The following is a 27,537-nucleotide window of genomic DNA, read 5'->3' as shown; positions in this document are numbered from 1 at the left end:
TGAAGGTGCAAATGTTAATGACGTGATTTGAGGCTTGCATTTAAAGTTTTAAAATTGCATTTTGATGACTTTGAACTTTATTTGAAAAATTATAAATTTTAATTAAGCTGGATGTTCCTTAATCATTCACAGCATGCAATTATGTTCGTTTTTAACTAAATTTTGTGTCCATTATAAATCATAACCTAAATCCTGGACAGAAATATTCAAAAATATAAATAAAAATTGAAGATCCAGTAAGATTTTATCAAAATTTATGACACTGATTCCTTTAACATGCTATTGATAATTTAAGTCAGCATTGAATTTTCCCTAACATACAAGAGGTGCTTATGGATCTGCGTGAAGCATTTTTAACATGCTTTTTGATTTATAATTGAAGTTTCTCATGACACTAATTTGACATAAACAGTCATTGTACCTCTCAAGTTGTTCATTTCTCTTTGCCATTTCATCTCCAAAAAGATAAAAGCCAAATTCTCAGCTGCATATGTGGGTGGTCGAAAATGAAAATGAGACATTTAGCTTCATAAATTCTTCTCTTTTTGGGATTAATAAGGAAGAAATTTTTATGGAAATAAAGTTGGAGATTTTAATTGAAAAAATTTGCCATAAAAGAAATTAAGACATTTTGCGGTACATAATATTGATGTCTGTTAAATTGAGAGATTAATCCATAAATTCATAAATGGAAATCATGGCTATTGTTAATTAATTTTTCGGATGATTAAAATTTAGACTAGAAAATTAATTGGTTTGTTGGAAACTCTATTGGAAATGGGATTTAATGGTCTTTAGGAACTGACTTTTGCTATGTTTTGCTGCAAAATTGAAGATATACTTGCGGATTCACGCGAAGAAAGATGTTTATTGTTTGAAAATAGAAAACAGACTGAATATTTATATGAAGGGGACTAACAACTATAAAAGGGGAAACCAACTAATTGAAGTTGTATATAATTTAAATATAAAGTAGCCGTTAGCATATTCTCAACATTAGATTTGATTAAGAAATATCCAAAACTGGATCTTACGATGGATATTCAAAAGCAGTTGCTCTGGAGTAATTAATTACTTACTTACTAATCCTGTGAAGAACTTTGATTATGACAAGATCCTTTCCATACAACATTGTTCCTGAATGTCATCTAGATTGTACAAATTATCAGTTCGCACGTTAATCTGACATTCATCTATGCCATGAAGCTTCTGAAGCTCCATTCCTGACTTCCACTTCTTGACGTTCAATAACTACCTTTCTAAAATGTCATTTATGCAGTTAATCCATCAATCAATCCAGTAGTCAAACTAAAGTGTCAAAAATGTCAAAATTGCATCTCCTGCATGTACATCACATACCTCTGCCTTTAAATACATTATTTCACGTCAATTCACAAGTCAAAGCATAATGCTTCCGCATAACCCTACATACAATCTGTTGCAATATGTTTATGTGACATAACTATAAAGTAAACAAAACATTCCTCAGCGATACTTTACACTTACTTTTATTAAGACATTTAAAATTGCATGAAATAAATAATATTTTTTTATATTTTCGATCAAATAAAGACATTACCATAAATCAACTCAATAGACATGTGTAAGGTATATTTATATTATTGTTGCTCTACTGATGGATTTGGTAACAAACATTTATCTCTTTGGAGACAGATGAGAAGGAATAAAAATAAAAAAATATTAACGATTCGATTTTGCTCATTTTATACTGTCATATTTTACATGATGACGAATAAATGTGTTTATGTCTCTTATTCACTCACTCAATACGTTTTTTTTTTCTTCACATTCGCCTACAGGCAATACAAATGAGTAGAAATGGAAATGAAAGAAGTTTTCATTCATGAATATTTGCTGGCAAGATAGAGCGAACATTAATATCTGTTTGTCTGGTGTTAAAGATTTCCTGCTGATGCGTGGATGTTGTGCATGATCATTATTCAAAACTTACCAAACATAGCGCACTCAAATTTCATTCATAACTTATGTTTTTAAATCATTTCTCACTGATTCTTATTGTTATTGTTATTATCTGTTCCGTTGTGGTTTGATTCCGCGACATATGTTATGTGTTATTGTTTCAGACGATCGTCCAACATGCAAGAGACTTAAAGGTCGATTTGTATACACTTTGCAAAGTGTGCTTTGATCAGACAACTTCTAAATCTGAAGGCGTTTATGTAGTTCCAAGAATTTCATATCAAATAAAAGCATTCAGGTTGTGTCATATATTTAATAAATGCCAACAAAGTCATCTCAAGTTTCATATCCAAAATCTCAACAATGAGCAATTTGTTGACCTTAATTTCATTAAACATAATTGATGGAATATTTTTATCGTTCCGTCAATGTAAGCTATTAAAAAGCAATAAACATGTCTATTAAGTGTCTCTTTCGAAAACGAATGTAATAATGACATTTAGTTAAATGTGAGTTATTGATTCTAGTTGAAAAACAAATTAAAAAATTTACAAAATAAAATTTATTGTTGGCATGAGGGCGGTGAGAGCAATGATTCTTATGATGATTTGACTTTACTGGATGATAAATGATGGATGATTAATGTATGTTAAATTAGGTAGTAGGAATTCTGTAGTAGGAATTCTGTGCTAGAGCATTCTCTAGCCTCTCTGGTGGCTTAAGCACATTTTTGAGCCAATATTCAGGCATTCCTTTGTAAATACTATACCCAAACACACAATAAGCGTACTCACCTAAATGAGCGTATTCATGAGTTTATTAAAAGGAATACATGTTTTTTCAGCATCCGGGGAATTGAAATATGCTTTTCGGGTTACTACCTTGGTTACCTCAAACATATGCCATTACCCGAGATGATGATGATGATTGGTTCCTATTGATCCACTGTGAATCGTAGGGCGTTAATAAAGCGATTGAACAGATCTCTGTTCCAGGCTATAACGGCTACTTCTGCTAACTTCTTTTGTTGTTGTTCTGCTTCCTTCTCTACTGTTGTACGCCAAGTAATTTTCCTTCTGCCAACACTCCTTTTGCCTTTAACGTTCCCGAGATACACGTACCCGAGATACACACATGATAAAGTCTCTTCTTAGAATCCACATTGTGGCGACTTCCATTTGACATTGCCAAATGTGTCCACGACGGGCCCGATGTCAATTGTGACTTGGGTATGTTTTTGATTGCACTAGGTAGGACAACTGTCCAAACTATTGCATTAAAAAAATCTTACTTCTCAGCTATTTCTCAGTTTTAGACCTAACACATCATACTTGGTCGCAGTATTTCTAATGCAGATGCAAAATGAAAAATGTAGCATATCTAAAGCCTTTATGCTTCATAAAAACCCGTTTTAAATATGAATTTCCCATTCAAAATTTATCCCATTAAAGTAGGCAATTTATTAATTTGAAGTTAATTTCCTCTTGGCTTCTATACATCTATCTTTTGTTGCATCTGTCGCCAACTTAATTTTCTACACAAGAAAACACTTATGTCACATTATTTAAGATTATCATAGCTGAAGAAAGAATTATTTTAGTCAATTTATGGTAATTAAATTCGTCCATTTCATTAACAAAAAACAGAATGAGAAGCCAATGCCATTAATATCCATAATCGTCATCAAAACACACTCTTGTTAAGCATCAAATTTATGTATTTGAAAGGAGAAGAAATGGCCTCTGATTGTGACCAATTATGACTTAATCAAAAAATAAATTCATTATATTGACTTTTACTGTCTCGTATTGATTACTACGATTGTCAATTATCGTATCAAATGTGACAGCCAGTAGAGAGTGAATAGAGGAAGAGAATGTGATGACTTTGTATCTTGAAATTCTTTCTGTGTTGATGATTCTGATGGCTTTTTTCAATGTTAATGGGACTTTTAAATGGAACATGATGGTTTTGGGAATGGAATTGACTGTTGAAATATTAAAGAATTGGAAAGGAATTAAAAAATAGAAATAATTAATATTTAACGGAATTTTGATATTTGAATTTTGTAACAAACATGGTTAAAAGTCCTTTTGTAGTTGAGTTCCCCTTTTTATTTAGTTTTTCAATAAAATTTGATCAAGTAGGTCATGAAATTCTCATGAATTTTTCATGAAATTTCAAAAATTTCAGTAAACTTAGTGAATTAGATCAACAAATTGTGCTTAATTGAAGAAAAAACTGCAAAAACAATTAAAATCATTTGTTTTCCGTAGTAAACATCCGGAAATACTCATCATTTTGATTCCAATCAAATTAAGACTTAAAATGTTTACGTCATATTTCAATTATAAACTAAGCAACTTATGATTTACATTTTATTAAACAAAAGAAAAATTTAAATAAAAATCACATTAATCAGTAAGAAAAAACCTTAGCATTTTAAAATGAACGGCCAATCAAATAGATTGAACATCTCCATTTTTCTCATCAAAACACCCTAAATCGATAGATATTTATTGTGTCTATTTTCAATAATATTTAAATCACTTAATGATGACCAATAAAAGTTTTATTTTTTTGCTTCAATCCCATCATAAAATTTTTATAAAAAATGATTTCTTTTTATAGTAAATAATCATTTAAGTTACGACTCTAAAATCACTTATGAATTAACACACTTTTGTCGCTTTTGTTCAATCTTTAAAAGATCCAGCAAATTTACATTTAATCATCAAGTCTGCCAAATTATGTGTCGTTGGCAATCTCTTTTGTGTAGTTTAATTCATATTTTAAGTATAAATTTGGAAATTAGCTGATCAACTAGTTATGAATGAGAATCGATTATTAATAATATGTAACCTACACGTTAGCATTCTTATGTAAAAGTTGAATCCATCCAGTAAACATTTTAAGTCACATGTGTTTATATTGAGATTATTTTTGATGTTCATTTTATGGCTTGTTTATTTGATGTTCCTAACATGAATTGAAAATATTTTTCCATCTTAAAGTTAAGCTTTAAAGTCAATTCATTGAAAGACATTTGTCAATCCCGAGAAACACAAACCTTCTTTATCAACATCAAATGGAAGTCGCTTCTGTTTGGCGTCCATGTACTTACTTCCTTACTTCGCTGGACATATGGATCAAATTATCCATGGCTTCCTATAGATTGCGTCTGAAGCTGGCTCTATCGCTGACAACTGCTTGCTAAGTCCATAACCATCTCCATCAGTCTATAGACGTCCATATGGTTGCCACTTTGGAATTTTTACAAATAGACTAAATTTGTTGTTAAAAAAAATGATTTGAATTTTATCCAAAATGACAACCTTCTTAATTTCTGTCGCTCGGGAATTGACTGTTGCATTAACCCCACAAGATTTACATGTTACAAGACATTGCACCGCAATGATTTCATGTTTATGCCTGACATATAAATCACCTGCCATTAAAATGTATGAAAGAAAACTTTCGACATTGAACTTTTTATTGCTATAATTGTGGACTTACACAAGTGGCAGTAAATTATTATGGAAATAGAGATTTACTTAATTGCTAGAACTAATTTATTGATGCTGTAAATGATTAATTAAAAATCATATTGATGAATCATTTGACTTGTTGTTGAGATTTAAAGCTAAACAAGATGTAGGAGACCGTAAGTCTAATAAGTGGGATCAATTAGACAATAAATTGAACGTAGAATGAAGGCTAATACGACTTTGTTTTCAGCTTAAAAGAGATTATTCCATTTTTAAAAATTTTTCCTTTGAAATTCGATTCATATTTTCTTCCTGAAAAGATTAATTAAATTAGTCGTATTTTAACGAGATCATTAAGCATATGGAAGTGATGGTTTGTACTTATCGCTCTTAAATTTTTTGCATTTCTAGCTAATTTAGACTATTTTGAAAGTTTCAAGATGTATCCATCAAATTTTTCGGAAAAAACTCGCCTTCCTTGTTAGATTAGAGGACATGGTCATGTCTTTATGTTGGAGTGTATTTAATTATAATAACTCAGGCAAAACTATGCCAAACGACTTTAATAATGTTTATTGTTTGAAATTAGAAAACAGACTAAAATATTTATATGAAGGGGACTAACAACTGTAAAAGGGGAAATCAACTAATTGTATTTGTAAATATAATTTGAATATTAAATGACAGTTGACATATTCTCAACAATTTATCCTTCTCCTTAATATACTCATTGAATTTAACCAGATGTCCCATAATTCAGCAGAGAAACAATTGCAACAACATTGAATTTCAGCCAATTTTCAATTCCCTTCAATAATAATTTAATTCCTTTCATCTCTCAACAGATTAATGATGTAGTATTAAGTAAGTCATCATCACAAATTTCCAGTAGCAATGTGACAAGACTGAAAAGCAATAGCAGTGAAGTCAACAGTGACGAGAATATATTTCATATAAATTTAGATGACAAAGTCAATAAAAAAGTATCAGATCATAAAAAGTCGAGTCTCTTTACGCCATGGAGTACATGGAGTTTTTGTGATAGACGATGTAAGCAGAAACGAACTAGAAAATGCATTAAAAGAAGAAAGTGTGGGAGTGTTAAGCAAACTGAGGAAAGAATCTGTGAAGAGTACTTGTAAGTTTTATAAAAATCCAGTCAACTGGATGTTTAGTCTTATTTATATACCTAATAAAAATCATTTCAGATGTCAAAGAAACAGTAAAAGCAATAGCGAAACTAATATCCATAAAAATAAGCATAAGAAACGCAATAAAAATAAAAATATTGAATTAGATCAGTTTGATCCATATATTGCGGACGATGAGCATGATATGACTGACTATGATGATGATGATGTGAGACTTAGACGCCATGAAATGGAGAATAGCAATCGTATTGTTATGAAAGTCGTAAAACAAGGAGATTATCAGCATAAACAGTTTGATCATCGAAAGTCTGGTGGACGTAAACTTGGTAATATTCAGCAGAGCTTCTTTTTACCAGTAAATCTTACATTCTATAATTCGCACATGTCTCATAAAAATTCCATCAAATTAAAAAGTGGATATTCAGCATATAATAATAATGAAGATTATATAGACGCCGACTATGGTGATATAGCTGATAACAGCAACAATAATTTTAATGCAAATAATGATGAATTCGATGAAGAAACTGATATGAAGGCTGGTGTTGAAAGAGGCAAGATTAAAGCTGTTTTTGAAGCTCCACGTAAGCCTGTATCAAATTATAGTAAATGGAGTCGATGGAGTAAATGTTCGCCAAAGTGCATTACGAAACGATACAAGAAATGTCGACCGCATGCCAGACAGATATGCGGCAATGACATTATCCGAGAAGTAGCTTATTGCTATACGGAAGGAAGCTTCTGTGAGGAATGGATCAGCACCCAAATTACTAAATTAAATGGTGTTGAGACAACGACTCGAGTGACTACAACAGTTCCAACAACAACAACAACAACTCGATCACCAAGAGCATCACGTCGAACAGAATCACCTTTATCTAATTCCATTTCAAATTTTTATGGATCTGGAAAGAGAAAAAATAAAACAAGCTTATTAGACAATCGTCCACAAAATTTTCAATGTGGATTTCCATCAATTCGCAATAAAAATTCAGATTTTACACTAAAAATAATCGGTGGAAAAGTAGCAAGACGCGGTGCTGTGAGTAGCTAACTAATTAACTCTGATGACTATTAATGAACTGATTTATGCTAATTTCTTTATTATCTTCATTATATCATCTTTAGTGGCCATGGCAGGTTGCAATTCTTAATCGCTATAAAGAAGCATTTTGTGGTGGAACTCTGATATCTCCAAATTGGGTCTTAACAGGTGAGAAATGCATCGTAAAGTCATTGAATTTGATTTGTATTAAGATTGTGGAATTAATGTCGTTTGGATCGGTCTTCTGCTTGCTTATTCTATTTTATTGGAATTAACAGCATTTGACAGCAAATGGATTGAAATTTGAATCTCTGGATCCTTAGATCAAAAATAAATCCTAGGATTTAAATTAAATCCAACGATTAAATTAAAATTCATGATTATTAATTCAATTAATGTCAATTCCAGCAAGCCACTGTGTCCGAAAACGTCTTTATGTTATCCTCGGTGAACATAATTTGAACGTTAAAGAAGGAAGTGAAATTGAATTTAAAATTCAAACATCCATAAAGCATCCAAAGTACAATAAGAAAACAGTCGATAGTGACATAGCCTTGCTGAAGTAAGTACCAAATCACTAAGAAATTAAGTATAATAAAAATCTTTAAATTATCATCGATAGACTACCGCAAAGCATTGAGAGATCACATTTCATAGGCTTTGCATGCCTACCGGAGAAGTCACAACAATTGCCTGTTGGGCAGTCATGTAAAGTGATCGGGTATGATTTCTAATAATTTTTAAATTAAATTATGCATTAATAATGGACATAAATCAAATCAACAGATGGGGAAAGCGAAAACATTCAGATGAGTCGGGTACTGCATTACTTCATGAAGCTGAGGTTCCTATAATATCGAATGATGCATGCAGAAATGTCTATTATGACTATGTGATAACGAAGAACATGTTTTGTGCGGGAAGTCATCGACGAGACACCTGTTCTGGGTAAAATATTTTAATTTTTGATTGGGGACTATTCATAAATGATGTCTAATATTAAGAGGAAGTTACAGTGACAGTCTGTAGGTGAAATGGTATCATCGGGATAGATGGTAGAGCATTAGCATTACGTGCCAAAGATCCTGGGTTTTCGATGTTTTTTCCATTTAATCGTCCTGGTCACGAAGTTCGATTCGTGTCTTGGGTGTAGCTTTGAGGTCTTTGGCACATAAAGAGTCTCCACTCTTAGTTATACAGGATATACTAGTAACTGTATTATGTTATCATGCGCAGCCGAATTGTAACTGGTCCGATCAGCACATATTGAAATGTTCCCACCTCGGCATTAGGCCACTTGGTCTTAAGTACAATTTTTTTAATATGTACCGATCGAGTGGGTACATTGCAGGGTGGATCAGGTCTTTCGACGTACTCGTGTCTCTGTAATGTGCAGAGCTTGTTAATGGCTCGGATCTGGAGGTTCGAAACCCAAATCTGAAAGGTACTCCAATTTTAAACTAAATTTAGGATTTCATTCAACGCATCCCGTCCTATGAAACATTTCTGCATCATTAGATTTATTTCTAAATTAATTAGGTCGCTAATTTTTTATGGATTTGGGGTACGTTTTAGGACTTGGGTTCGACACCCCTACTCGGATCCCACTCTAAACTTTAGGTTTAAAGGCATTGGTAATCGTAGTGTCTTTAATTCATAAGCCTGAGCAGACTGTGACAGTCAGTTGATGGTAATATTCGAGAAAGTGCCTACAAATGAGATTTCTTAATTGACGTCATTTATGAATGCTCCCCAACTCCAATCGAACAATAAATAATCAATGAAAAATAATCTCTAATTTATAGTGACTCTGGTGGACCCATTTTATGCCGGTAATTAACAATTTAGTCATTATATTAATAGAATAAATTTCCATGTGTAAGCGTTAATGCATGGAAATTTTTTATTTCCTAATTTAGTGCTTCAACCTAATTAATCAATTAAATCCAACTTTTTTATTACAATCTTCACAGCGATCCAAAGAGAACTAACAAGCCATGGACGATTTACGGTAAAGCCTACATTAAGTCTAGTAGAAATTTATCTTATTAATCTAAATTTTCAATTCTTTCTTTCATGTCATCTTCACGACATGTGTGCAGGTATCACAAGCTTTGGTGATGGTTGTGGGAAGAAAAATAAATTTGGAATTTACACAAAAATTACGAATTATGTCGACTTTATTTGGTCAATCGTTAATTGCAATGGACTATGTGAGAACAATAATACATATTAAGTGAGCAGCTTGACTTGACATGGTAGCGGATATGCTAGACTCAACATGTTTTCAACTCAATCACATAACTTTATGTATAAAGAATTCTATATTTTTGTCTGTTAATATTTTTATTTGTATTATTAAATTTTATTTATGAATGATGAATGACAAGAATATTAATTAAACTATATGAGAGTAATAAAAACAATTGTACATAATATTTTTATGAAATTATTATGTTTTGTGTCTCTTTTATTATTGGACATGTAACATTTATGTCCATCCATTTCATGAATACTAAAATGATATTTTTATTACAGAAAAAACTCGATTTTAATTAAAATAGATGATTCATACATTTTAACGGTCAAAATAAATTTGAAATTTATCATTCGTTAAACTTAACGAAACATTTTCTGGATTACTGAACAAATTTTGTTCAATTCATTTGAGTTTATTGATAGAACAAATTGTCGGTAAGAATCTATAATTAACTCTTATATAGTCACTTAATTATATTATTTTGCAGTTAAAAATGCCATTGAAGAACTCGTTTGCTTTACCAAAATTCTTCTCCCAAATTCCACCAATTGCAGACTTTGAAGATGAAATGATTTGGTTTAACTTAACTAACAATATAGAATTCAAACCAATATATTACAAGGATGAATATAATATAAAGGAACTGCACAAAATCACAGCTGAAGCTTTCAAACAGACAATAACAATAAATAATCAAAAAATTTTACTGGATGTTTTGGAGAAAGAGCCAGAAGTGATCCATAAAATTGGCATAACACCTAGAAACATCTCCAATTTAATAGAGTATAATCCACCGCTTGCATATAATGTACTAGCCATTTTAATGAAAACTAATGTGTCAACAGATTATTTGAGTGCAATAGTCAAAACGGCATTAAACATGTCTCTAAACTCACTGGAAGTCGTTAATAAATTAACATCGACAATAGAACTTCCAACAGACTTTCTTCAACTTTACATTTTAAATTGCATTGATGCATGCGAAAAAATGACAAATGAGTCCTTTCAAAAACGATCAGTCCGAATACTTTGTGTCTTCCTTCAAAGTTTAGTCCGCAAGAAGAAAATCAATGTTAAGGAATTTTCTATTGAAATTGAGGCATTTTGCATTACATTTAGTAAAATTAAGGAAGCAACAGAATTATACAAGATCTGTAAATCAATTAATTAATAAAATTGTTGGAATTACTTTAAAAAAGAATTAAACTTTATTTTTCAATTGACAACTTTTTATGCATTAATTAATAAAATTACATCCTTACATGAATGGAAAAATGGAATGAGAATCATTTTCACATGGGAATGTAGCATAATATCCCAATGTACACAAAGTTAAAGTATTCATCAGTTCCTTATCGAAATTCTTTTGAGGATTTTTATTGCTATTTATGTAATTCCAGTTATTCTTTAGGACTTCTCTTGCAGTAGTAAAGTTTTTCCTGGTCATAAACAGACATGGATATGAAGTCACGGACAAGGACAGGTTAAAGCTGTTGTAGAAACATTCGTGGCAATCACATTTAAAATTGAATTGCTTCATCATTTGATCTCGGTTCTCGTCATGTGTAAAGGAGTATTTATCGCTGTTAAGGAAGAAGTAATGAGTATCAAGTATGATGCAAATATCTAGGTCATATATACTTACTAATAGCAATCAAAAATTTGCTCTCCAGCTTTAACAGGCTTCATGACAACAATTGCAATTTTATCATCGATTCCTACCATTTGGATGTTCCTAACACAGGAATGATTAATGAGTGCCTTAAATAATGAAATTTTTGAACCAGCTACAATTGGCACTGAAGGTTCTCCATCCAAATAGTAAGTTCCTGAGCAATTATTGGGAACAATACTTAAAATATGATTTGCCGTCTTCTTTGATACATGATTAAAAATGACTTTATCTTCATTGACATGATGATTAGCCTTTGGTTGTAAGGATAATACGCATGTCATTAAATTTTTACGATATTCTGGATGTTGCGGATCGCTCAAATCAAAATCAAAAATTGTTTTCTTAAGATTCTTTGTGTTTGTCTTATTGATGAAATCATCAAGTTCCTTATATCCTCCAAAGGGTGTTGCAATTTCTGACAATAACTTCATATCATCATTTAATGACAACAGGATATTCTCATACTTTGAATAGAAATTTTCCATGCATTTAGTTGAACAGAACATCATTGAGGCTGAATAAAAAGGATTTACATTAAGGCATGACATAAATGGAACTAAAGTAAACTTACCTGTATTATTACATGGAATCAAATTCAACATGCATGATTTAGAACAGTTATTGCAATGTTTGTAGAAATGATTACCATCCAAAAAAGAAATTACTGGATCTTCGATGCATATAATGTCACCAGCTTTTAAGTCTCTTGTTGCATAGATTCCACGACCATATTTTTCAGTTGTGCGGACTTCCAATCGATCAACAATAAATGGAATCTTTTTGTTGGCTGGATATGATAATTTAAAAAATTCCCATGGATCTTCATTCTTATTATTTCTTCCTTTAAGCCTTAATTTCTTGCATTTCTGTTCTCGTTCATCGAGTTTAGACAATTTATTTTCAGGATATCCACTTTCACGTGCCCATTTAATATTCTTTAGACATTCATCATAGCACTCTAGTTCCAGAAATGTAGCACTTCTATTTGCGTAGCTTAATGATAAAGCATTTTTTGTACAGGCATATGCAATAGATTTATTGTAAGCAATTAAAGCTGCCATGTACTCTTTCTTAATAAATTTTAAATTTCCCAATTCTCTGAATTCAGTGGACTTCTTGTCCGACTTAAAAGCCACAGACGAACGACTATTCTTCATAATTAACAACACTTTTAATTAAACTTTCTTTACCTTTAAAATAATTTTCCAATTTGAAGTTCAAGAATCAAAGCATCCAAGGGGTGTTAAAATACACATTTTGGAAAATTAATTTTAATTCATTTTTAACACATTTTTTGAAAAAATTACAAAAGTAATTGTTCTTATCGAGTCACTTCAGCGCGTCTTTGTCTCAGCGATTAAAAATTGAATAATATGCGGTAAAAAACAAGATCCAGTAATGTGACTTCCCCGACTGGATAAGGGGCGTGATTTCGGCAACTACACCTCGTAGAAAACTCTAGTTTGAAGCATTAGCTTTGTTTCATCAAGTTATTCCGGTATAGATTAGTCTGTAAGCAAAAAACCATCTCTATGCACGTTAATTAATGATTTTTCATTCCGTCAACAAAATAAAAATATTTTTAAAGCGTTGCTTTCAATAAATTTAAATTTTAACAACCGTTATAAAATTTAAATTCTAAAAAACCGTTAATAAATTTAAATTTCGATCGCTAAGAGATCAAGGATCAATTTTTAATCTGAAAGTAAATGAATTTTATCCAATAGAAAAATATAATTTCCAAAGATGTTTTGATCGTTTTATTAAGATTTTAAATGTCAGTTTTCATATTGTCTTTAAAATCCTTTACTAATAAGGATATTGTTTAAGTTAAAAATTAACAAGTCATACAAATGGATTATTTTCTTGCATTTCAAAATTTTCATATAACATTTTTAAAATGGAAACGTAGCAAACCAAGCTAGACTTCTTAAAGTTTCGAAAAGTATAGCCGCCGTAAGATAAATTTCATTTTCATTATTGCTAATCTGCAGACTTAAACAGCAAGAATCCAATCCTTTTTTTTGCATACTCAAATTTTTTCTGTTCATAGTAGGGCAAATATATGGAATAAATCTTGAAAGTCTATTGTTTAGACATCCCTCACAATCACATATAAAATTAAAGCAATCCATCGTCATTTGTTTAAAAGTGAAAATGTTGGAATTAGTTTTGACACTGGAAACAAGAGTAATCAAAAATTAATAAAGTTATTTAGGTACATCATAAATGAATACTTACAAATACCGTTCAAAAAGTTGTTCTCCTGCTCTGATTGGTTTAGTAGCAAATGCTATTGTCTTATTGTCAGTTGAAATCAATTGTACGTTACTTAAGCAGGAATGGTTGATTAAAGATCGAAATAATGAAATATAGTAACCATGTCTTACTTCACATCTTTGTTCAAACATATTAAAAATAACATTTGGAGTGTTCATACTATAAATATTTAAAATATGATTTGCTGTCTTTTTTGATACAAAATTATAAATGTTACAGGAACCTTCGCTTATTCGGTAAGATGAGTTTGTTTGCAAAGATAATAAGCAAATCATTAATTTTTTTTGATATTCTGGATCTTCAGGATTGCTAAAATCATAGTCAAAAATTGTTGATTTAAGGTCCCTTAAGTCCGTCTTGCTGATGAAATTATCAAGCTTCTTATATCCTCCAAATGGTGCTGAAATTTCTGCTAGGAGTTTTATATCATCATGTAATGCCAGTTCCATGTCAATACTTTTAGAATAGAAATTTTCCATGCATCCAGTTGAACAGAACATCATTGAAGCTAATATAAGAATTATGGTCAAAAAGCTGACTAACAGAACCTATAAGTTAGCTTACCTGTTTGATTACAAGGAATCAAATTCAGCATTGAAGTTTTAAAGCAATTATAACAATGGAGGTAAAAGACATCTTGTTCAATAAAGTTAATTACTGATTTATCAATGCACAATATATCACCAGGTTTTAAATCTCTTGTAGCATAAATTCCTCTACCATACTTTTCGGTCGTGCGAACTTCCAAGCAATCAACAATCCAAGGGATTTTGCTATTAGCAGGATATGATAATTTGAAAAAATTCCATGGATCTTCATCTGTGTTCTTTCGTCCTTCAAGTATGAATTTCTTACATTTTTCTTCTCGTTCATCAAGCTTTGCAATATTGTCCATTGAATAGCCATTCTCTCGAGCCCATTCAATGTTTTTTAGACATTCATCAAAAAACTCAATTTCCAAATAAACAGCACTTCTTTTTGCGTAGCCCAGTGTTAAGTTTTTCCTTGTGCAAGCATATGCAATGGATTTATTGTATGCAACAAGTGCAAGTCTGTAATTTTTATTTTTAAAAAAGTTATTTCCTTCTTTTCTGAACTTCACTGCTTTCTCCTCAGACTTATAGTCAATAGACAATTGTTGAACTTTCATTATTAACTAATTAAACAATATTTTTCTTAATTAAATAACTCACTATGATCTAGATTAAAAAGTTCTGTTCAAAAATTGCAGTATTTTTTGGTCTAACCTCAAATATTCAAAAATAAAACGACCGTTTATTTGATAATTAGAAAAATTTCCAATTTAAAGCGCATTTTCCTGACATGTCCGTCTGCCAACGAACTCCTTTTATAGATTAAGCTTTTTAAATGCGGTTTTTTACCTGTGCTTTAGCCTAGATAGACAATTGCCAAAAAACGAAATTGATTGGTACGTCGGAACGTTAATTAAATTTTTTTTCAAAAGTTCTCTTACGTATTACGTACGTATTTTTACGTAGGTTGAAATTCTATCCAGTCACTGGTTGAAATCTCAAAATTTTCAACCTTTTTATAATTCGTTATGTTTTATGATATCTAGAATTTTCCATTTTCATATATTTTCAAACGCTTTTCCAATGTTTTCATGATTGGTTGCAATTGCAAAGAAATGTGATTAAAGAAAAATAACAGTAACGTATTTTAAAAATTTAAAATTTCAAGAACCTCACAAACATCGTACGAAGACAAAAATTTTGTAAATTAAATTGAAAATCAATGAATTAGTGTTGAAATTGTGTATAAAGGCATTTATTTAATAAGAAAAGTCTTTCATTTTGACATTTGTTGCTTTGGTAAGTCTTGAAAAATTTAAAAACATCAAAAACAAGTTTTCATAATAAAATTTTTTATTAAATTCACAGATTTTCAATAATGCGATCTGTTTTGTGTGATTCTGTTGCTGAAAATCTCTTAAGTAGCTATGGAAAGACTAACAAGTTGACTATTGGACTGTTGATTGGTCAAATAATTGAAAATGGAAAGGATTTCATTGTACATTTGGCAAAAACACCACATTCCGAACAAAAGTCGTCGTCAGAAGAAGAAGAAACAACAGAAGAGTTGTCAAATATAGCCGATATAAAGAATAGTTTAGTTGCTGAACATGCCTTAAATGCAATACGAATGATTGTGGGTGGATTCAATATCTTGGGACTTTTTGTCGTGTCAGAAAATAATATAATGAGTGATAATTCGGCACTACAGAAGTTAAAGACTGTTTTGATGGATATTAAAAGGTACAATTGTTGCGCAAAAGCCGGTTTTGATTGATATATTAATGACTTATTTATTTACAGTACACTAGATTCTAATGGAATTCTCTATGCAAATACTGATGAACAAGATAACGGAGATAAGCTCGTCTTAAACTACATTACTAGCCATAAGAACTACATCTGTAAGACAATCTCAACAGATCCATCAAAGGCACCATCACCAAGTCCTGTTGATTTCAAATTTGTATCGAAAGGAATTGACTGGTACGAATTTGAGACAATTTATGAAATCGACACTGCATTTCCTTTATTACACTCAAATAATCACTTTGATACTGAAAAGCACATAATGGCAACAATTGATGACATTGCTGGAAATTTAGCTAAAAGTATCATGTTCTTTAACGGCGATCCACAATCACTAGACACAACTGTTGAGAAATTTCTGAAGGATGGAAGTGGAGATTCTTCAAAAGTTAAAGTTACAATTTATAGTGAAGCTGTAAGTTTAATCCGACTGGATTTAATTTTAATCCTTTGATTAGTCAAAAAGTATCATAATTAATACAAATAGTTTCAGGCACAATTAACAACAAATGAAAATGGAATTTTGACACCACACGAATCGTTGGTTCACTATACAGGAATTGTAGCATCAAGAATCTATGGAGCTCCACGAAATACTATAGCTGAAATAGAAAGATTCATTCGAAACGACATAATTCGATCAATTACGACAAGACTTCAAATTTATTATGATGCATTGCTTGCAAATGATGATGGTGGTAATGATAATGATGAAGATCAAGATGTCAACAGCACAATTCCACCGCGACGAGTTTTCTTTCATCCTGGAAATTCACCAATATCATTTTGTGACTATTTGTTCCAAAATGAGAATGAGGATACGACTGTTAAACAATCAATGGAAATTCTTGGTGTTGATTTAAATCCATCAGATGTTGATATTAGTGCTGAAGCTGTTGCACAATTGAAGACTCCAGAAAAGTGTGACTCACCTGGAATTTGCGAAGAGACTGTCAATTTGTCAACTAATGACTCTGGAAAGTTGATTTTGATTTTGGGAATTATTGGATTACTTGTAGCTCTTATTGTTTCTGTTGCATTGCACTTCATTCTGAAGTAAATTCCTATATCCTATCCAGAATATTTTCGGTAAATCTTACATCAACAGAAATTGTTGAAGTTTTATGAAATTTGTTACTAAAATGTAAAACATAAATATTTTTCTATTGATTTTATGTATCAGCTTAATGAAATTCGTACTAAAGTGAATAAAACTTATGACACTGATCAACTACTTGAATTAATATAACTTTTTATTTATTTTTAACGGCTTTTTAAAATTTGAATATTTTTAAATTCACTACGCTGTTTTTCCCCTGAAATCGAGCGTGATTATTTTGTAAACAAAAATTTAACCGAAATACAAAAAATATTAATTAATGCATTTATTACTAAGAAACTTAAGACCTTTTATAGTTAGGAATTACCATCGTAAGTCAGCAGCTGCTTTAGCAGCAGAAATCAATAGAGACAATGTCAGTAGCAAGTATTCTGAGGCACTTGAAAAATTCAAAGACAGAATTTTGTTTAATTCATTACTGGAAGTTCAAAAAATTAAAATAAGGAAGCTAGATGAGCTAACAAGTAGTTTAGTCAAGAAGCGATTAAAGCAGGAAGATGCATTAGGTGTAATTCCATTGCCTGTGGCTTTAAATCAATTGTGTGATGAAAAACCAAAACTGGAAGAAAAAAAGGAACTGGAAGTTAAAAAACAAAAGAAACAGGAAGAGTTCACTGTGGCTTCATTGCCTTATTCAAGATTTTTGAAAGTTCAAAGCAGTGAATTAGAAGAACCAGAAGAAATAATTGAGGATAAGAAAGTAGTTCCAAATAATTGGCTTAAAGATTATGAACTGTATGATGAGGCTGAAGATGAGTTACAGTCAGAATATGGAACACCTGATCCTAATTTTCCTGTTACTGACGTTCCTTGCGGTGGTTGCGGTGCATTACTACATTGTAAAGAGTAAGTTTAATTCAGTTCCTTTAAATAATCTCAATTAATCTAAAATTAACTTTTTACAGTCCATCAATTCCTGGATACCTACCAAGTGAGATCCTGACAGACTTGAATGAAGAAGAGATGAAAACAGTTCATTGTCAGAGATGTCACTTCCTTAGCAGATACAATACAGCCATAAGTGTTTCCGTTAAACCTGAAGATTACATTAACATAATTTCATCAATTAAGGACGAATCAGCACTGGCAATAGTAATGGTCGATTTACTAGATTTTCCATGCTCAATATTCCCAAATTTATCGAATATTCTTGGAAAGACAAGACCAATATTTTTAGTAGGAAATAAAGTCGATTTGATTCCGCGAGATTCTCAAAATTATTTGGAAAATATCAAGCAAAGTTTAAAATCAGAAGCGTTAAAAATGGGATTTGAAAAGAAAAGTATCAAGCACACAGCATTAATATCTGCAAAAACTGGTTATGGTGTTGAGGAACTGATTACAAAACTACATGCAGTTTGGAAATACAAAGGAAATGTTTATTTAATTGGCTGCACAAATGTCGGTAAATCCTCATTATTTAATGCTTTATTAAGATCCGATTATTGCAAATCGGAAGCTACAAACTTAATTCAACGTGCAACAGCATCTCCATGGCCAGGAACAACATTAAAAATGCTTAAATTTCCAATTATGCGACCATCAGATTTTCGAGTAGCACAAAGAGCACAAAGACTAGCAGCTGAAAGAAGTGCTAAATATTTAGAGGATGAATATAGAAGACAAGAAGCAAAAGACAGAAAAAGTATCAAGCATGCAACACTAATTGGACATATTGGAAGGACTTTTGAGAAAATTGAAGAACATTCAGATCCAGCAGCCCATTCACATTCGGGTGGATATGCTGGAAAGATTCTTACATTGAATGAGAAGGATGAAAGGTATATCCAAAGTAAATGGTGCTTTGATACGCCAGGTGTTATGCACAATGATCAGGTATGATTTAACCAAGGATTTAAATTAATCTGAAGATTAATCCAAGACTTATTTGACATTTTACAGATCCTTCCACTACTCACAACAGACGAAATTCTCAAAGTATTGCCAAGACATATGATACGTCCTCGAATGTTCTTTATGAAACCAGGAATGTCATTATTTATCGCTGGATTAGCAAGACTTGATTTCTTAGACGTTCCAAGACTTACAAGAGCAATTGTCTATTCATCTTTACATCTTCCAGTCACAATCTGCAATACTGAAGATGCTGATGAGTTCTATGAGAAATTCCTTGGTTCCGAGCTGCTCAGAGTTCCAATGAACATGAATGAAGAGAGATTGTCAAAATGGCCCAAATTGGAGCCTTTATATGATGAAATTGCTATTGATGGAATCGATAAGCACGTCTCAGCATGTGATTTTGTTATGTCCTCTGCAGGATGGATAGGAGTTAATTTACCAGCAAATACTGTTGGAATGTTTAAGCCATGGATTATTGGAGGAAAAGGAGTGCATGTAAGGAAGCCAGCAATTTTATTAAATGGATTCAATTTGAGAGGTCACAGGATACGAGATTCACCAGCATACAGTATAGGCGATGCTTACACATATAGAAAAGTTTTTAGAAAAGTTAATTTGTAGGATATCAAATTTGAGTTTAGAAATAAATATAATTTATTTAAATCATGTGAGATACAGTGTGCTTGATTCCTTTCAGTTTCAGCAGCATCTCATTAGCTGACTATAAGAAACAGGAATCAGTTCCAAATTTTTGTTCATTGAACTCAAAAATTCTAAAAAAATTATTTTTTCTTCTTTCCAGAAGTCGATGGCTTTGCCTTTCTTTCAAGCTGCATCTGCTTAAGTTTAGATTCTAAGTTCTTCTTAGCTTTACTATGCTCAACTTGTTCTGCAACCTTTCTAGTGTCAATTTTCGGATGCAAAAATTCTTCTCGTTCCTTTTTCTTCACCAATTCATCACATTTTGTAAACTTCCCGTGAATCTCCGGAAGTGAATGCTTATAGCAGTATCTGTGTTTACAAAATGGACATGTTTCACCCATCAAATTTGTCTTTTGCTTACATCCTGCCTGATAATCACATGTGTCATCGACTTTTTTGACATTTTTCAGCACCTGCTCTAATTTTTCTTGATTCTGTTCGATTTCATCATTTGAAATTTTATTAATTACATTTGTGACTGTTTTGTTTTCTAGGTACAAATGGAGATAGTAAGGATAAATAAGTGATTATGTGAATAAATGAAGATTATTGAGGAACTTACCCATTTTATTAATTAAAATATTATTTCGCAATATCAAACTTAAAGGAACAGATGTGATTGTTTATGTTTTTGATCATCAATGTTTTCAATGATTGTTTGATGTTTTTGCAGTTGAGCATGCTGTTGAAACATTCAAATTTGCAATGATTCTTAAGTTTGCATCAAACGGTCGATTAAAAATCAAAAAGGAACAAAAAATAAAGAATTTTGAATTGTTTTTAAATCGAAGATTACCGTTAAATTTCAAATCTTAATATTAATGTCTGGAATCGCTGCATTAATCTGAAACAAACTCGAAATTACATGGATTTTAGTAAGCAAATTAAACCTTTTATTAATCTTTGTCTTGAATATTATTTTAAATAGCTTTAAAATGTACAGTCATGCTTAAATAAAGTCACAAAATGTTCGTAATTTAAATAGGAACAAGACAAATACATAAACTGCTAAGGATACACGCATTTGCCTCTTTGGTAGTGTAAATCTTACAGTTCTGACTAGCAACATCCAAGTTCTTAATTGCTGATGTTTTTACCTTAACTTCAAATGTTGTGCATATACGATAGAAAATGCCATTACTCATATATCGATGGACGAATGGTTTATCAATTTTATCCTTATTTGATGGTTGTGCTCTTAAAATTAAATATTTTCCATTAATTAAATCCTCAATATCACTCGATTCACTTTGATTATCACGCATTAGAAGCGTTTGTTCAATTTCGGCATTCGGTGCTGGCTGTGAATGATCTAATACCGAGCGAATCTTATCAACTCTTGTTGCACAGTAGGCAGTAATCCAGTTTTCATTAGAACTTTCTTGCTGTTGAGGATTCGTTATTTGCTGATTTATTGTGAATTTCACCCAGCCTGAACAATAAAATAGTAAATTAATTATAATATTCGAAATAGGAACTAAGTACGAACCTTTCAGTGGAGCATTAGGTTTGCAGCATTTCTCACAGTAACACAATGGAGATAAATTAGGAAGGAAATAAATATCGGGCAGCATTAAAGTTCTTTTAAATCCAAGTAAAAGTTTCAAATATTCACAATCCTCATTCCGTGCTTCCTCACTTCCACTTTCATTATTCTCATTGCTATTATCAACACTTTGATTATTATTATCATTGCTGCTACATCCTGCAATGTTATTTATATTATGAAGGTGTTGCTGTTGCGCTATACTCTCATTCCTTGTCGTATTATTAATGTGATCATTATTGATTCTATTCGATTGCAATCTTAAGTTTTCGATTGATGGAATGTCTCGATTTTCTTCCATATGATGGTAAATGTTCATTAAACTTGTAAATCTATGTGTGCTCTGTGAACGTTGGATATTAAGATTTGTAGAGTGCTGAAGTTGAAGTGAATCACGAAGGCAACTAGAAAATTTTAAAAAAATTAATGGTTTTCAATAATTCAAAATTTAACGGTTTTTAAAAATTCAAAAAATTAGCGACTAAAATTCAAATTTAAAAAATTTAACGGCTTTTTGCCGATGAAAAACTCACCATGAACTTGACAATTCCTGATTTCTAACTTCATTTGCTGTTCTGTTCTTAATACTCATATTAGTGAATTCATTAGCTGAGACACTTTCCATCACTGAACGACTCATTGGATTTATTGATGTACTTGGTGTTGGAGTTAAAATTTGATCTGTTTCTTTCTCATGAACTTCCAAGTCAGCCTTCTCACAATTTTGCTGTATACTATCAGATTCATGATTTACAATATTATCTTCACTTATTGACGATGGAATTCGTTGATTATCACCAGATACTAATGTAATTTTTTGACATTTTCCATAAATATCGAATATTGGATATACAAAATTTGGAAGTCCAACAATAATATCTTGAAATGACGTGGAACCAATTGTTAATGATAATGCACCTTGAATGTTTAGTGCCAATGTAACTATTGTTCCTGTTTTAATTTGATCAAATGCATCTGAGAATTTTAATGTCTTGGTCTTATTGCCATTAATGTTAAAATGTTCCTGTGAAACAATCCAACAAGGCTTTTCTAAATTTATGGCAGTTGATGGGAATGTGAACTTATTATTAGGATTTAATCCAATCAAACCAATCGACAATGTTCCTTTCCATTTTGAATCGGCTGATTGTGTAACTTTAAAGCTGACACTTTGTCCACGAGACAATGGCTTGGATAAACAGACGATTCCATTATTGTAGGATGTAAATCTTGTTGCTGACTTTTTATCATCACTTAATCGTACATTTGATCCACAATTTTCATGAAATTCATGCACAAAAAGATCAGCTTCAATTGATTCCAACATTGAGTCATTCTTATTTAAATCAAGTCCTAATTCCAATGAATCCTGTAGTCGTAGATTGTAAGGTCGAAGTGGAGATTGTGGAGTTTGTGTGGATACAATTTGTACAGCCATTATCGCACCTTGAAGTTCAGCTACGACATGAACATTTTCAGGAATGTCATCAAAGTAAATGTTAACATCTTCAGAATTTAATAAGATCCTTAAAGTCTTTGTTGCTGTTAATTCTAATGTTATTTTATCACCAACACGTAGCCATTCAACAGATGCCATTGATTTCCTCAGTAGCTGATTATTATGTCGAACTTCATTTCCAGTCACGTACCATACATTTGCACCCAATCTCTTTATAGTCGTTGGTATATTTTTTCGTATATGCTCATCCGATAAATTCAAGTCAGTTACGCCAATTCGAATGTGACCAGCATAGAATGTATTCATTTCCTTTATTCGGATTTCAAATGGTTCACCACCTGCGACAAGATTTCTTTCAGAAAATACCAAGCAACGTGACAGAGATGAATTTGTGCATCGTACTGCAACTGTCCAATTTTGTAGTAATGCACAATTCCCTGATATGACAGAAAATCGATGATGTTTAATGTCTGATGCTGGCTGAATAATTGATGTAATTTGAAGACTTTGTGAATTTTCTGATGTTGCGTATGGTGCTACAACATTTGTTCCTGTACATAATGTTACTTGTGAACACTGCCCATAAAGATCAATGACTGCATAAATATTTTGAGCACGACATTCATGTGCACATCCTTGATCAATGCCATTAATAAAGAAATTAATATTATTTCCATTTCTCATCACTCCTATTCGACATCCTGACTTGCAGTTGTCTAGATCAAATGGTAAATCATTCCTTACAGTCACACCATTCAGCCTATAAAGTGAAAAATTAATAAATAACTTTTAACGAACTTTTTCAATTTAAAAAATTAATCAAATTTGCAACGAAAATTTAAATTTTAAAAAATCGTTAATTTTGAATATTAACTTACATTAAAGTAGTTCCAGAAGCCATAATAGTATTTAGGGATAAGTCTGTAGCAGTGCTTGGAAGAGTCAAATCTTCTGGCCGAACTCCAGTCACACCGATTTCAATTGATCCGTTCCAATGCTCTACAACATTCTCAATTATGACTTCAAATAGCTCTCGTTGTCTCAATGGACGGTTGCTGAATAATATTGCATCATTAAATTCACTTAATGCCTTCGGTCTACTGGCAGTTAATCCATTATTCGATAAACGAGCATTTCTACCGTGAATATGATGAAATCTCAACTTGGGTTCTGTACTGAATAATGTCGTGTTCGATATTGTGGAATTTGCAGTTTCGTCTGGTGTCTGACATTCCGACGAGACGTCTACAATGCTTGCTTGTGCTTAGAATTTTAATACAGTTAATTAGTTATAGATAAGAATAAAAAAGTTTTGATTTATTACCTGCTTGTCCATATAAATCAATTACACCGTAAACCTTGTCAGGTATTTTATCAGCTGCTGGACCTAAAACAACACCTAATTGTATGAAATAGAATATGAGATTCTGAATATAATTACCCTGATCTATGTTGTTAACAAAGAAGTGTAGACGTCTTTCAAGTCCATCGTCCCTAACGACAACTCCAACACAATCACCGACTTGAAGTTTGTCTAAATTTTGTCCGTATTGCTCAATAATTGTTGAACCGTTTTGCATCACTCCATTTCCTGTCATCATCCAAGTTCCTAGAAAGAAAATTATTTTTAACGGATTTTTTTAATTTAAAAAAGTAACGAATTTTAAAAATTTGAATTGAACTGAACGAAAATGAACTCATACAAAATTTAAACTACAAAACGACGTTAAAAATAATTAATTAATTTACCTGATCGAACGTTAGTCATGGTAAATGGAAATTCAAGATCTAAAGGAGAATGTGTAGTGATGCCAATTTCAATGGAACCAGCCCATTTCTTTTCGATTCTTTCTAATCGTACTTGAAAGACTTCATTTGGTTTTAAAGGCCTTCTTGTAAGCACAACACCGTTATTGAAATCTTCTGCTGCATTCGGACGTAAAACTGTCCTTAAACTGTGAGTAACTTGAGCATTTGTACCACATACTTGATGGAAACTAAGACGATCATTATTTCTTTCTTCATATTCAGGCTGAACAACTGATGACTCGATTGAAGGCATTGGATGTAAATTTGTATTATTGCGTCTGGTTTGTAAATTTTGCTGTTCAGCTTCATCTGGATCAACAATTGTGACTTTTATAGTCATTCCATAAAGATCAATAACACCCCATAATTGAGATGCAACACGATTTGCTGCTATTCCTTGATCACGTCCATTAATAAAATAATGAAGATTTCCATTTGATCTCCTCATCATGCCTACTCGATCGCCTTCTCTTAACTCATCTAAATTAAATTCACCATATTCCCTGCGTGTTCCTTTACCATTTGTCAATATACCACAGCCACTCATCATAATCGTACCAGATCTTAAATTTGTCATAGTTGCTGGAAATTGCAGCAAGTTTGGACAGTGAGTTGTCACACCAACTTCTATTGAGCCAGACCATTTGTCCACAAGACGGTCTATTCGAATTTCAAATAATTCATTATCTTTTAATGGCCGATGAGTCATTGCAATACCATTATTGAATTCATCATATGGACGTCTACGTTCTGCACATCGGAAATTACCAGAGAGCTTAACAAGAGAGCCACATCTTGAATGGAACCTTAATTTATCATTTGGATCAATAAAACATGAGTCAATTCCAGACGATACTGAATCAATATTTAATTCAACAGACAAAGGAATTTCAATGTTTTGCGAGACATGTGTTGCTGATGATGTCTCGTCATCTGTCGGCACTTCTTCACTTATAATAGTAACTTGACCGCATTTTCCATACAAATTGACTAATGCATAAACATTTCTTGGAATATCACGTGCTGCAACGCCTTGAGATTCACCATTTATAAAAAATATAAGTTCGCCTTTTGAGCTTCTCATCACACCAACTTTATCGCCTTCTGATAATTTGTCCAGATCATGTCCATAATATTCCATTAAGCTCTGTCCATCTTTTAGCACTGAAATACCACTCATTATCCATGTTCCATTTTTGAGTTTACTGGCGCATGCAGGCAGTTCTGTAGATTCTGGATTTGATGTTGTTACCTACAAATGGATAGATTGTAGAAAAATCGATATTTTTTATACTGCAGATTTTATACTCACTCCAATTTCAATGGATCCACTCCACGAATGAATTCTTTTGTCAATTCGTACTTCAAATTTTACATCATCAGTCAAAGGTGTCTTAGATAGAACGATTCCATGATTAAATTCATTAATATTTCGAATTGCAGTTTTTGACTCATTTATAAGCTCAATCCTTTTTCCGTGATTTGGATGAAACATCTCTTCCTTGCCAAAATTTTAAGTCTGTCGTTAAAACTCTGAATTGGCCTTTGTTAATTGATGGATTGTGAGTATTTTTAAGTTAATTTTAACTCATTGAAGCTATTAATAATGATTTTTCACATGATTTATTAAATGATGGATGTGATGAAAAAATATTTGTGGGTCTTGAAACTTTCTTTTGTTTACGTCCAAAAAGCTGTTTTTGTTGTTGGAAATTGAAAGGTTTTCGTTGAAAATTTGCATTTTAAGATTTTCATCGATTTCCCAAATTTAGACAGCTTTGAACATAATTAATCTAATAAAAACATTAATTTAATTAATACATCTAGTCAGCTAAAATAGCTACATACTGCTAAAATACATTCACTAGCTTAATATTAGATGACAAGTCAGTTTACTGTGATTGTTTACAAATCAGTGGCAAAAAAATTAATTTTATTCATTAAATTTATTAAAAATGGGAAATTCAGCAGTTAAACAACATTTTGAGACAGCACAGCGTACTGGTGTGTTGAAGATTTCTCAGAAAAGATTAAAGGTAAGAAGAATGATTTCACATATTTTAAAATTTTCATAATTTTGCGATTTAATTGCATTTTTCAAGGACTTTCCACCACAATTAAGAGAATTTCCAAATGTCCTGCGTACTTTAGACTTGTCTGAAAATCATTACGTTACTATACCAGAATTAATAGGAAAATTTACCCTTCTAAAGCACTTAAACATTTCGTAAGTTGCTCAACTGGATCTTTTACAATTTCACTGGATCTCATTTTATGTCATATTTTACAGATCTAACAAACTAGTTGCACTACCAGAGGCTATAGGAGGATGCACAAAATTAGAGACACTCAATGCGATGAACAATGTCATAACAGCTGTTCCAATGTGCTACGCAAATCTAAAGAATCTAAAAACAGTTAATCTAAGCAACAATCAAATAACCGAATTTCCAGTCATGTTCAGTGGATTAACTCATTTAGATATGTTAGATTTGTCAAGGAACAAAATTGTATCGATTCCATCAGCAGCTAAAGATTTATACTGTACAGAATTGAATTTAAATCAAAATCAAATATCATCAATTGCTGAGGAACTAGCACAATGTCAAAAATTAAAGACACTTCGTTTAGAAGAAAACTGCTTACAAATAACAAGCATACCAACAAAGATACTCTCAAATTCCGTAATATCCAACATCACCATTGACGGAAATTTATTCAACAATAAGCAGTTTACAGAACTTGAAGGATATAAAATATACGAGGAACGATTCACAGCTGTAAAAAAGAAAATGTTTTAATCATCATAAATTACGCTCTTTTTGCATGAAAATGTCTATTGGATTTATTTTAATTTAT

At 31.7% G+C, this 27,537-nt stretch overlaps 8 protein-coding genes and 1 pseudogene across 12 annotated transcripts in view; 5 read left to right on the top strand and 4 right to left on the bottom strand.

Annotated features, from left to right (window-relative positions):
* LOC139090166 (uncharacterized) overlaps positions 1–10,074 on the top strand; it is a 47,336-nt gene extending 37,262 nt beyond the window's left edge. For all 3 annotated transcript variants that reach the window (XM_070639890.1, XM_070639891.1, XM_070639893.1), the window contains 9 exons: positions 6,275–6,567; positions 6,638–7,622; positions 7,709–7,793; positions 8,034–8,187; positions 8,248–8,346; positions 8,412–8,573; positions 9,431–9,457; positions 9,599–9,636; positions 9,728–10,074. In XM_070639890.1, coding sequence (XP_070495991.1) covers positions 6,275–6,567; positions 6,638–7,622; positions 7,709–7,793; positions 8,034–8,187; positions 8,248–8,346; positions 8,412–8,573; positions 9,431–9,457; positions 9,599–9,636; positions 9,728–9,861 — 1,977 coding nt within the window. In that variant the 3' untranslated portion in view covers positions 9,862–10,074. The remainder of the gene's footprint in view (positions 1–6,274; positions 6,568–6,637; positions 7,623–7,708; positions 7,794–8,033; positions 8,188–8,247; positions 8,347–8,411; positions 8,574–9,430; positions 9,458–9,598; positions 9,637–9,727) is intronic.
* A 304-nt stretch (positions 10,075–10,378) lies between these two features.
* LOC139090358 (CCR4-NOT transcription complex subunit 11 pseudogene) lies at positions 10,379–11,056 on the top strand (annotated as a pseudogene).
* Positions 11,057–11,125: 69 nt separating this feature from the next.
* Positions 11,126–12,716, bottom strand: LOC139090311 (N-lysine methyltransferase SMYD2-B-like). Its single transcript, XM_070640076.1, has 3 exons — positions 12,132–12,716; positions 11,531–12,074; positions 11,126–11,468 (listed from the first exon to the last, which is right to left on the bottom strand). Exons 1-3 carry the CDS (start codon positions 12,619–12,621, stop codon positions 11,144–11,146), a joined length of 1,359 nt encoding a protein of 452 aa, XP_070496177.1. The 5' UTR covers positions 12,622–12,716; the 3' UTR covers positions 11,126–11,143.
* A 642-nt stretch (positions 12,717–13,358) lies between these two features.
* On the bottom strand, positions 13,359–15,269 carry LOC139090320 (uncharacterized). Its single transcript, XM_070640086.1, has 4 exons — positions 15,223–15,269; positions 14,405–14,892; positions 13,802–14,348; positions 13,359–13,738 (listed from the first exon to the last, which is right to left on the bottom strand). Exons 2-4 carry the CDS (start codon positions 14,733–14,735, stop codon positions 13,456–13,458), a joined length of 1,161 nt encoding a protein of 386 aa, XP_070496187.1. The 5' UTR covers positions 14,736–14,892; positions 15,223–15,269; the 3' UTR covers positions 13,359–13,455.
* A 264-nt stretch (positions 15,270–15,533) lies between these two features.
* Positions 15,534–17,422, top strand: LOC139090137 (protein odr-4 homolog). Of its 2 annotated transcripts, none has more exons than XM_070639842.1 (4): positions 15,534–15,672; positions 15,742–16,116; positions 16,177–16,597; positions 16,676–17,422. In XM_070639842.1, the coding sequence occupies exons 2-4, from the start codon at positions 15,752–15,754 to the stop codon at positions 17,240–17,242; spliced, it is 1,353 nt and encodes a 450-aa protein (XP_070495943.1). In that variant the 5' UTR covers positions 15,534–15,672; positions 15,742–15,751; the 3' UTR covers positions 17,243–17,422. The 2 variants fall into 2 exon arrangements, with proteins under 2 accessions (XP_070495943.1, XP_070495941.1); XM_070639840.1 differs by having other exon boundaries at positions 16,670–17,422.
* An 81-nt stretch (positions 17,423–17,503) lies between these two features.
* Positions 17,504–19,833, top strand: LOC139090184 (nitric oxide-associated protein 1). Its single transcript, XM_070639918.1, has 3 exons — positions 17,504–18,148; positions 18,208–19,138; positions 19,205–19,833. Exons 1-3 carry the CDS (start codon positions 17,562–17,564, stop codon positions 19,781–19,783), a joined length of 2,097 nt encoding a protein of 698 aa, XP_070496019.1. The 5' UTR covers positions 17,504–17,561; the 3' UTR covers positions 19,784–19,833.
* A 111-nt stretch (positions 19,834–19,944) lies between these two features.
* LOC139090357 (DNA-binding protein SMUBP-2) lies at positions 19,945–20,430 on the bottom strand. The gene is made up of 2 exons (XM_070640122.1): positions 20,427–20,430; positions 19,945–20,354 (listed from the first exon to the last, which is right to left on the bottom strand). The coding sequence occupies exons 1-2, from the start codon at positions 20,428–20,430 to the stop codon at positions 19,945–19,947; spliced, it is 414 nt and encodes a 137-aa protein (XP_070496223.1).
* Positions 20,431–20,734: 304 nt separating this feature from the next.
* Positions 20,735–26,325, bottom strand: Neurl4 (neuralized E3 ubiquitin protein ligase 4). Of its 2 annotated transcripts, none has more exons than XM_070639952.1 (8): positions 25,991–26,325; positions 24,619–25,930; positions 24,311–24,478; positions 24,194–24,268; positions 23,748–24,132; positions 21,944–23,629; positions 21,354–21,814; positions 20,735–21,296 (listed from the first exon to the last, which is right to left on the bottom strand). In XM_070639952.1, the coding sequence occupies exons 1-8, from the start codon at positions 26,171–26,173 to the stop codon at positions 20,842–20,844; spliced, it is 4,725 nt and encodes a 1,574-aa protein (XP_070496053.1). In that variant the 5' UTR covers positions 26,174–26,325; the 3' UTR covers positions 20,735–20,841. The 2 variants fall into 2 exon arrangements, with proteins under 2 accessions (XP_070496053.1, XP_070496055.1); XM_070639954.1 differs by having other exon boundaries at positions 24,194–24,256.
* A 75-nt stretch (positions 26,326–26,400) lies between these two features.
* Positions 26,401–27,511, top strand: LOC139090310 (leucine-rich repeat-containing protein 57). The gene is made up of 3 exons (XM_070640075.1): positions 26,401–26,714; positions 26,781–26,905; positions 26,969–27,511. Exons 1-3 carry the CDS (start codon positions 26,634–26,636, stop codon positions 27,477–27,479), a joined length of 717 nt encoding a protein of 238 aa, XP_070496176.1. The 5' UTR covers positions 26,401–26,633; the 3' UTR covers positions 27,480–27,511.
* Positions 27,512–27,537: the final 26 nt, after the last annotated feature.

This window comes from Chironomus tepperi, unplaced genomic scaffold (assembly GCF_022539635.2).
Source record: "Chironomus tepperi strain 1889 unplaced genomic scaffold, CSIRO-AGI_Ctep_v1 contig_217, whole genome shotgun sequence".
Lineage (NCBI taxonomy): Eukaryota > Metazoa > Arthropoda > Insecta > Diptera > Chironomidae > Chironomus > Chironomus tepperi.
This window is presented reverse-complemented; position numbering and strand designations above follow the sequence as displayed.

Coding starts and splice junctions, on each gene's coding strand:
- LOC139090311 (XM_070640076.1), bottom strand. CDS start 12,621: ATGGCAGCTTTAATTGCTTACAATAAATCTATTGCATATGCCTGTACA. Junction 12,075..12,131: donor GATTCCATGTAATAATACAG/GTAAGTTTACTT, acceptor CTTTTTATTCAG/CCTCAATGATGTTCTGTTCA. Junction 11,469..11,530: donor CAAATTTTTGATTGCTATTA/GTAAGTATATAT, acceptor CTTCCTTAACAG/CGATAAATACTCCTTTACAC.
- LOC139090320 (XM_070640086.1), bottom strand. CDS start 14,735: ATGGACAATATTGCAAAGCTTGATGAACGAGAAGAAAAATGTAAGAAA. Junction 14,349..14,404: donor GATTCCTTGTAATCAAACAG/GTAAGCTAACTT, acceptor TTCTTATATTAG/CTTCAATGATGTTCTGTTCA. Junction 13,739..13,801: donor CAACTTTTTGAACGGTATTT/GTAAGTATTCAT, acceptor TCTTGTTTCCAG/TGTCAAAACTAATTCCAACA.
- LOC139090137 (XM_070639840.1), top strand. CDS start 15,752: ATGCGATCTGTTTTGTGTGATTCTGTTGCTGAAAATCTCTTAAGTAGC. Junction 16,117..16,176: donor GTTTTGATGGATATTAAAAG/GTACAATTGTTG, acceptor ATTTATTTACAG/TACACTAGATTCTAATGGAA. Junction 16,598..16,669: donor TTACAATTTATAGTGAAGCT/GTAAGTTTAATC, acceptor TAATACAAATAG/TTTCAGGCACAATTAACAAC.
- LOC139090184 (XM_070639918.1), top strand. CDS start 17,562: ATGCATTTATTACTAAGAAACTTAAGACCTTTTATAGTTAGGAATTAC. Junction 18,149..18,207: donor GCATTACTACATTGTAAAGA/GTAAGTTTAATT, acceptor AACTTTTTACAG/TCCATCAATTCCTGGATACC. Junction 19,139..19,204: donor GTGTTATGCACAATGATCAG/GTATGATTTAAC, acceptor GACATTTTACAG/ATCCTTCCACTACTCACAAC.
- Neurl4 (XM_070639952.1), bottom strand. CDS start 26,173: ATGTTTCATCCAAATCACGGAAAAAGGATTGAGCTTATAAATGAGTCA. Junction 25,931..25,990: donor GTGGATCCATTGAAATTGGA/GTGAGTATAAAA, acceptor ATCCATTTGTAG/GTAACAACATCAAATCCAGA. Junction 24,479..24,618: donor CATGACTAACGTTCGATCAG/GTAAATTAATTA, acceptor TTTTCTTTCTAG/GAACTTGGATGATGACAGGA.
- LOC139090310 (XM_070640075.1), top strand. CDS start 26,634: ATGGGAAATTCAGCAGTTAAACAACATTTTGAGACAGCACAGCGTACT. Junction 26,715..26,780: donor TTTCTCAGAAAAGATTAAAG/GTAAGAAGAATG, acceptor GCATTTTTCAAG/GACTTTCCACCACAATTAAG. Junction 26,906..26,968: donor CTAAAGCACTTAAACATTTC/GTAAGTTGCTCA, acceptor CATATTTTACAG/ATCTAACAAACTAGTTGCAC.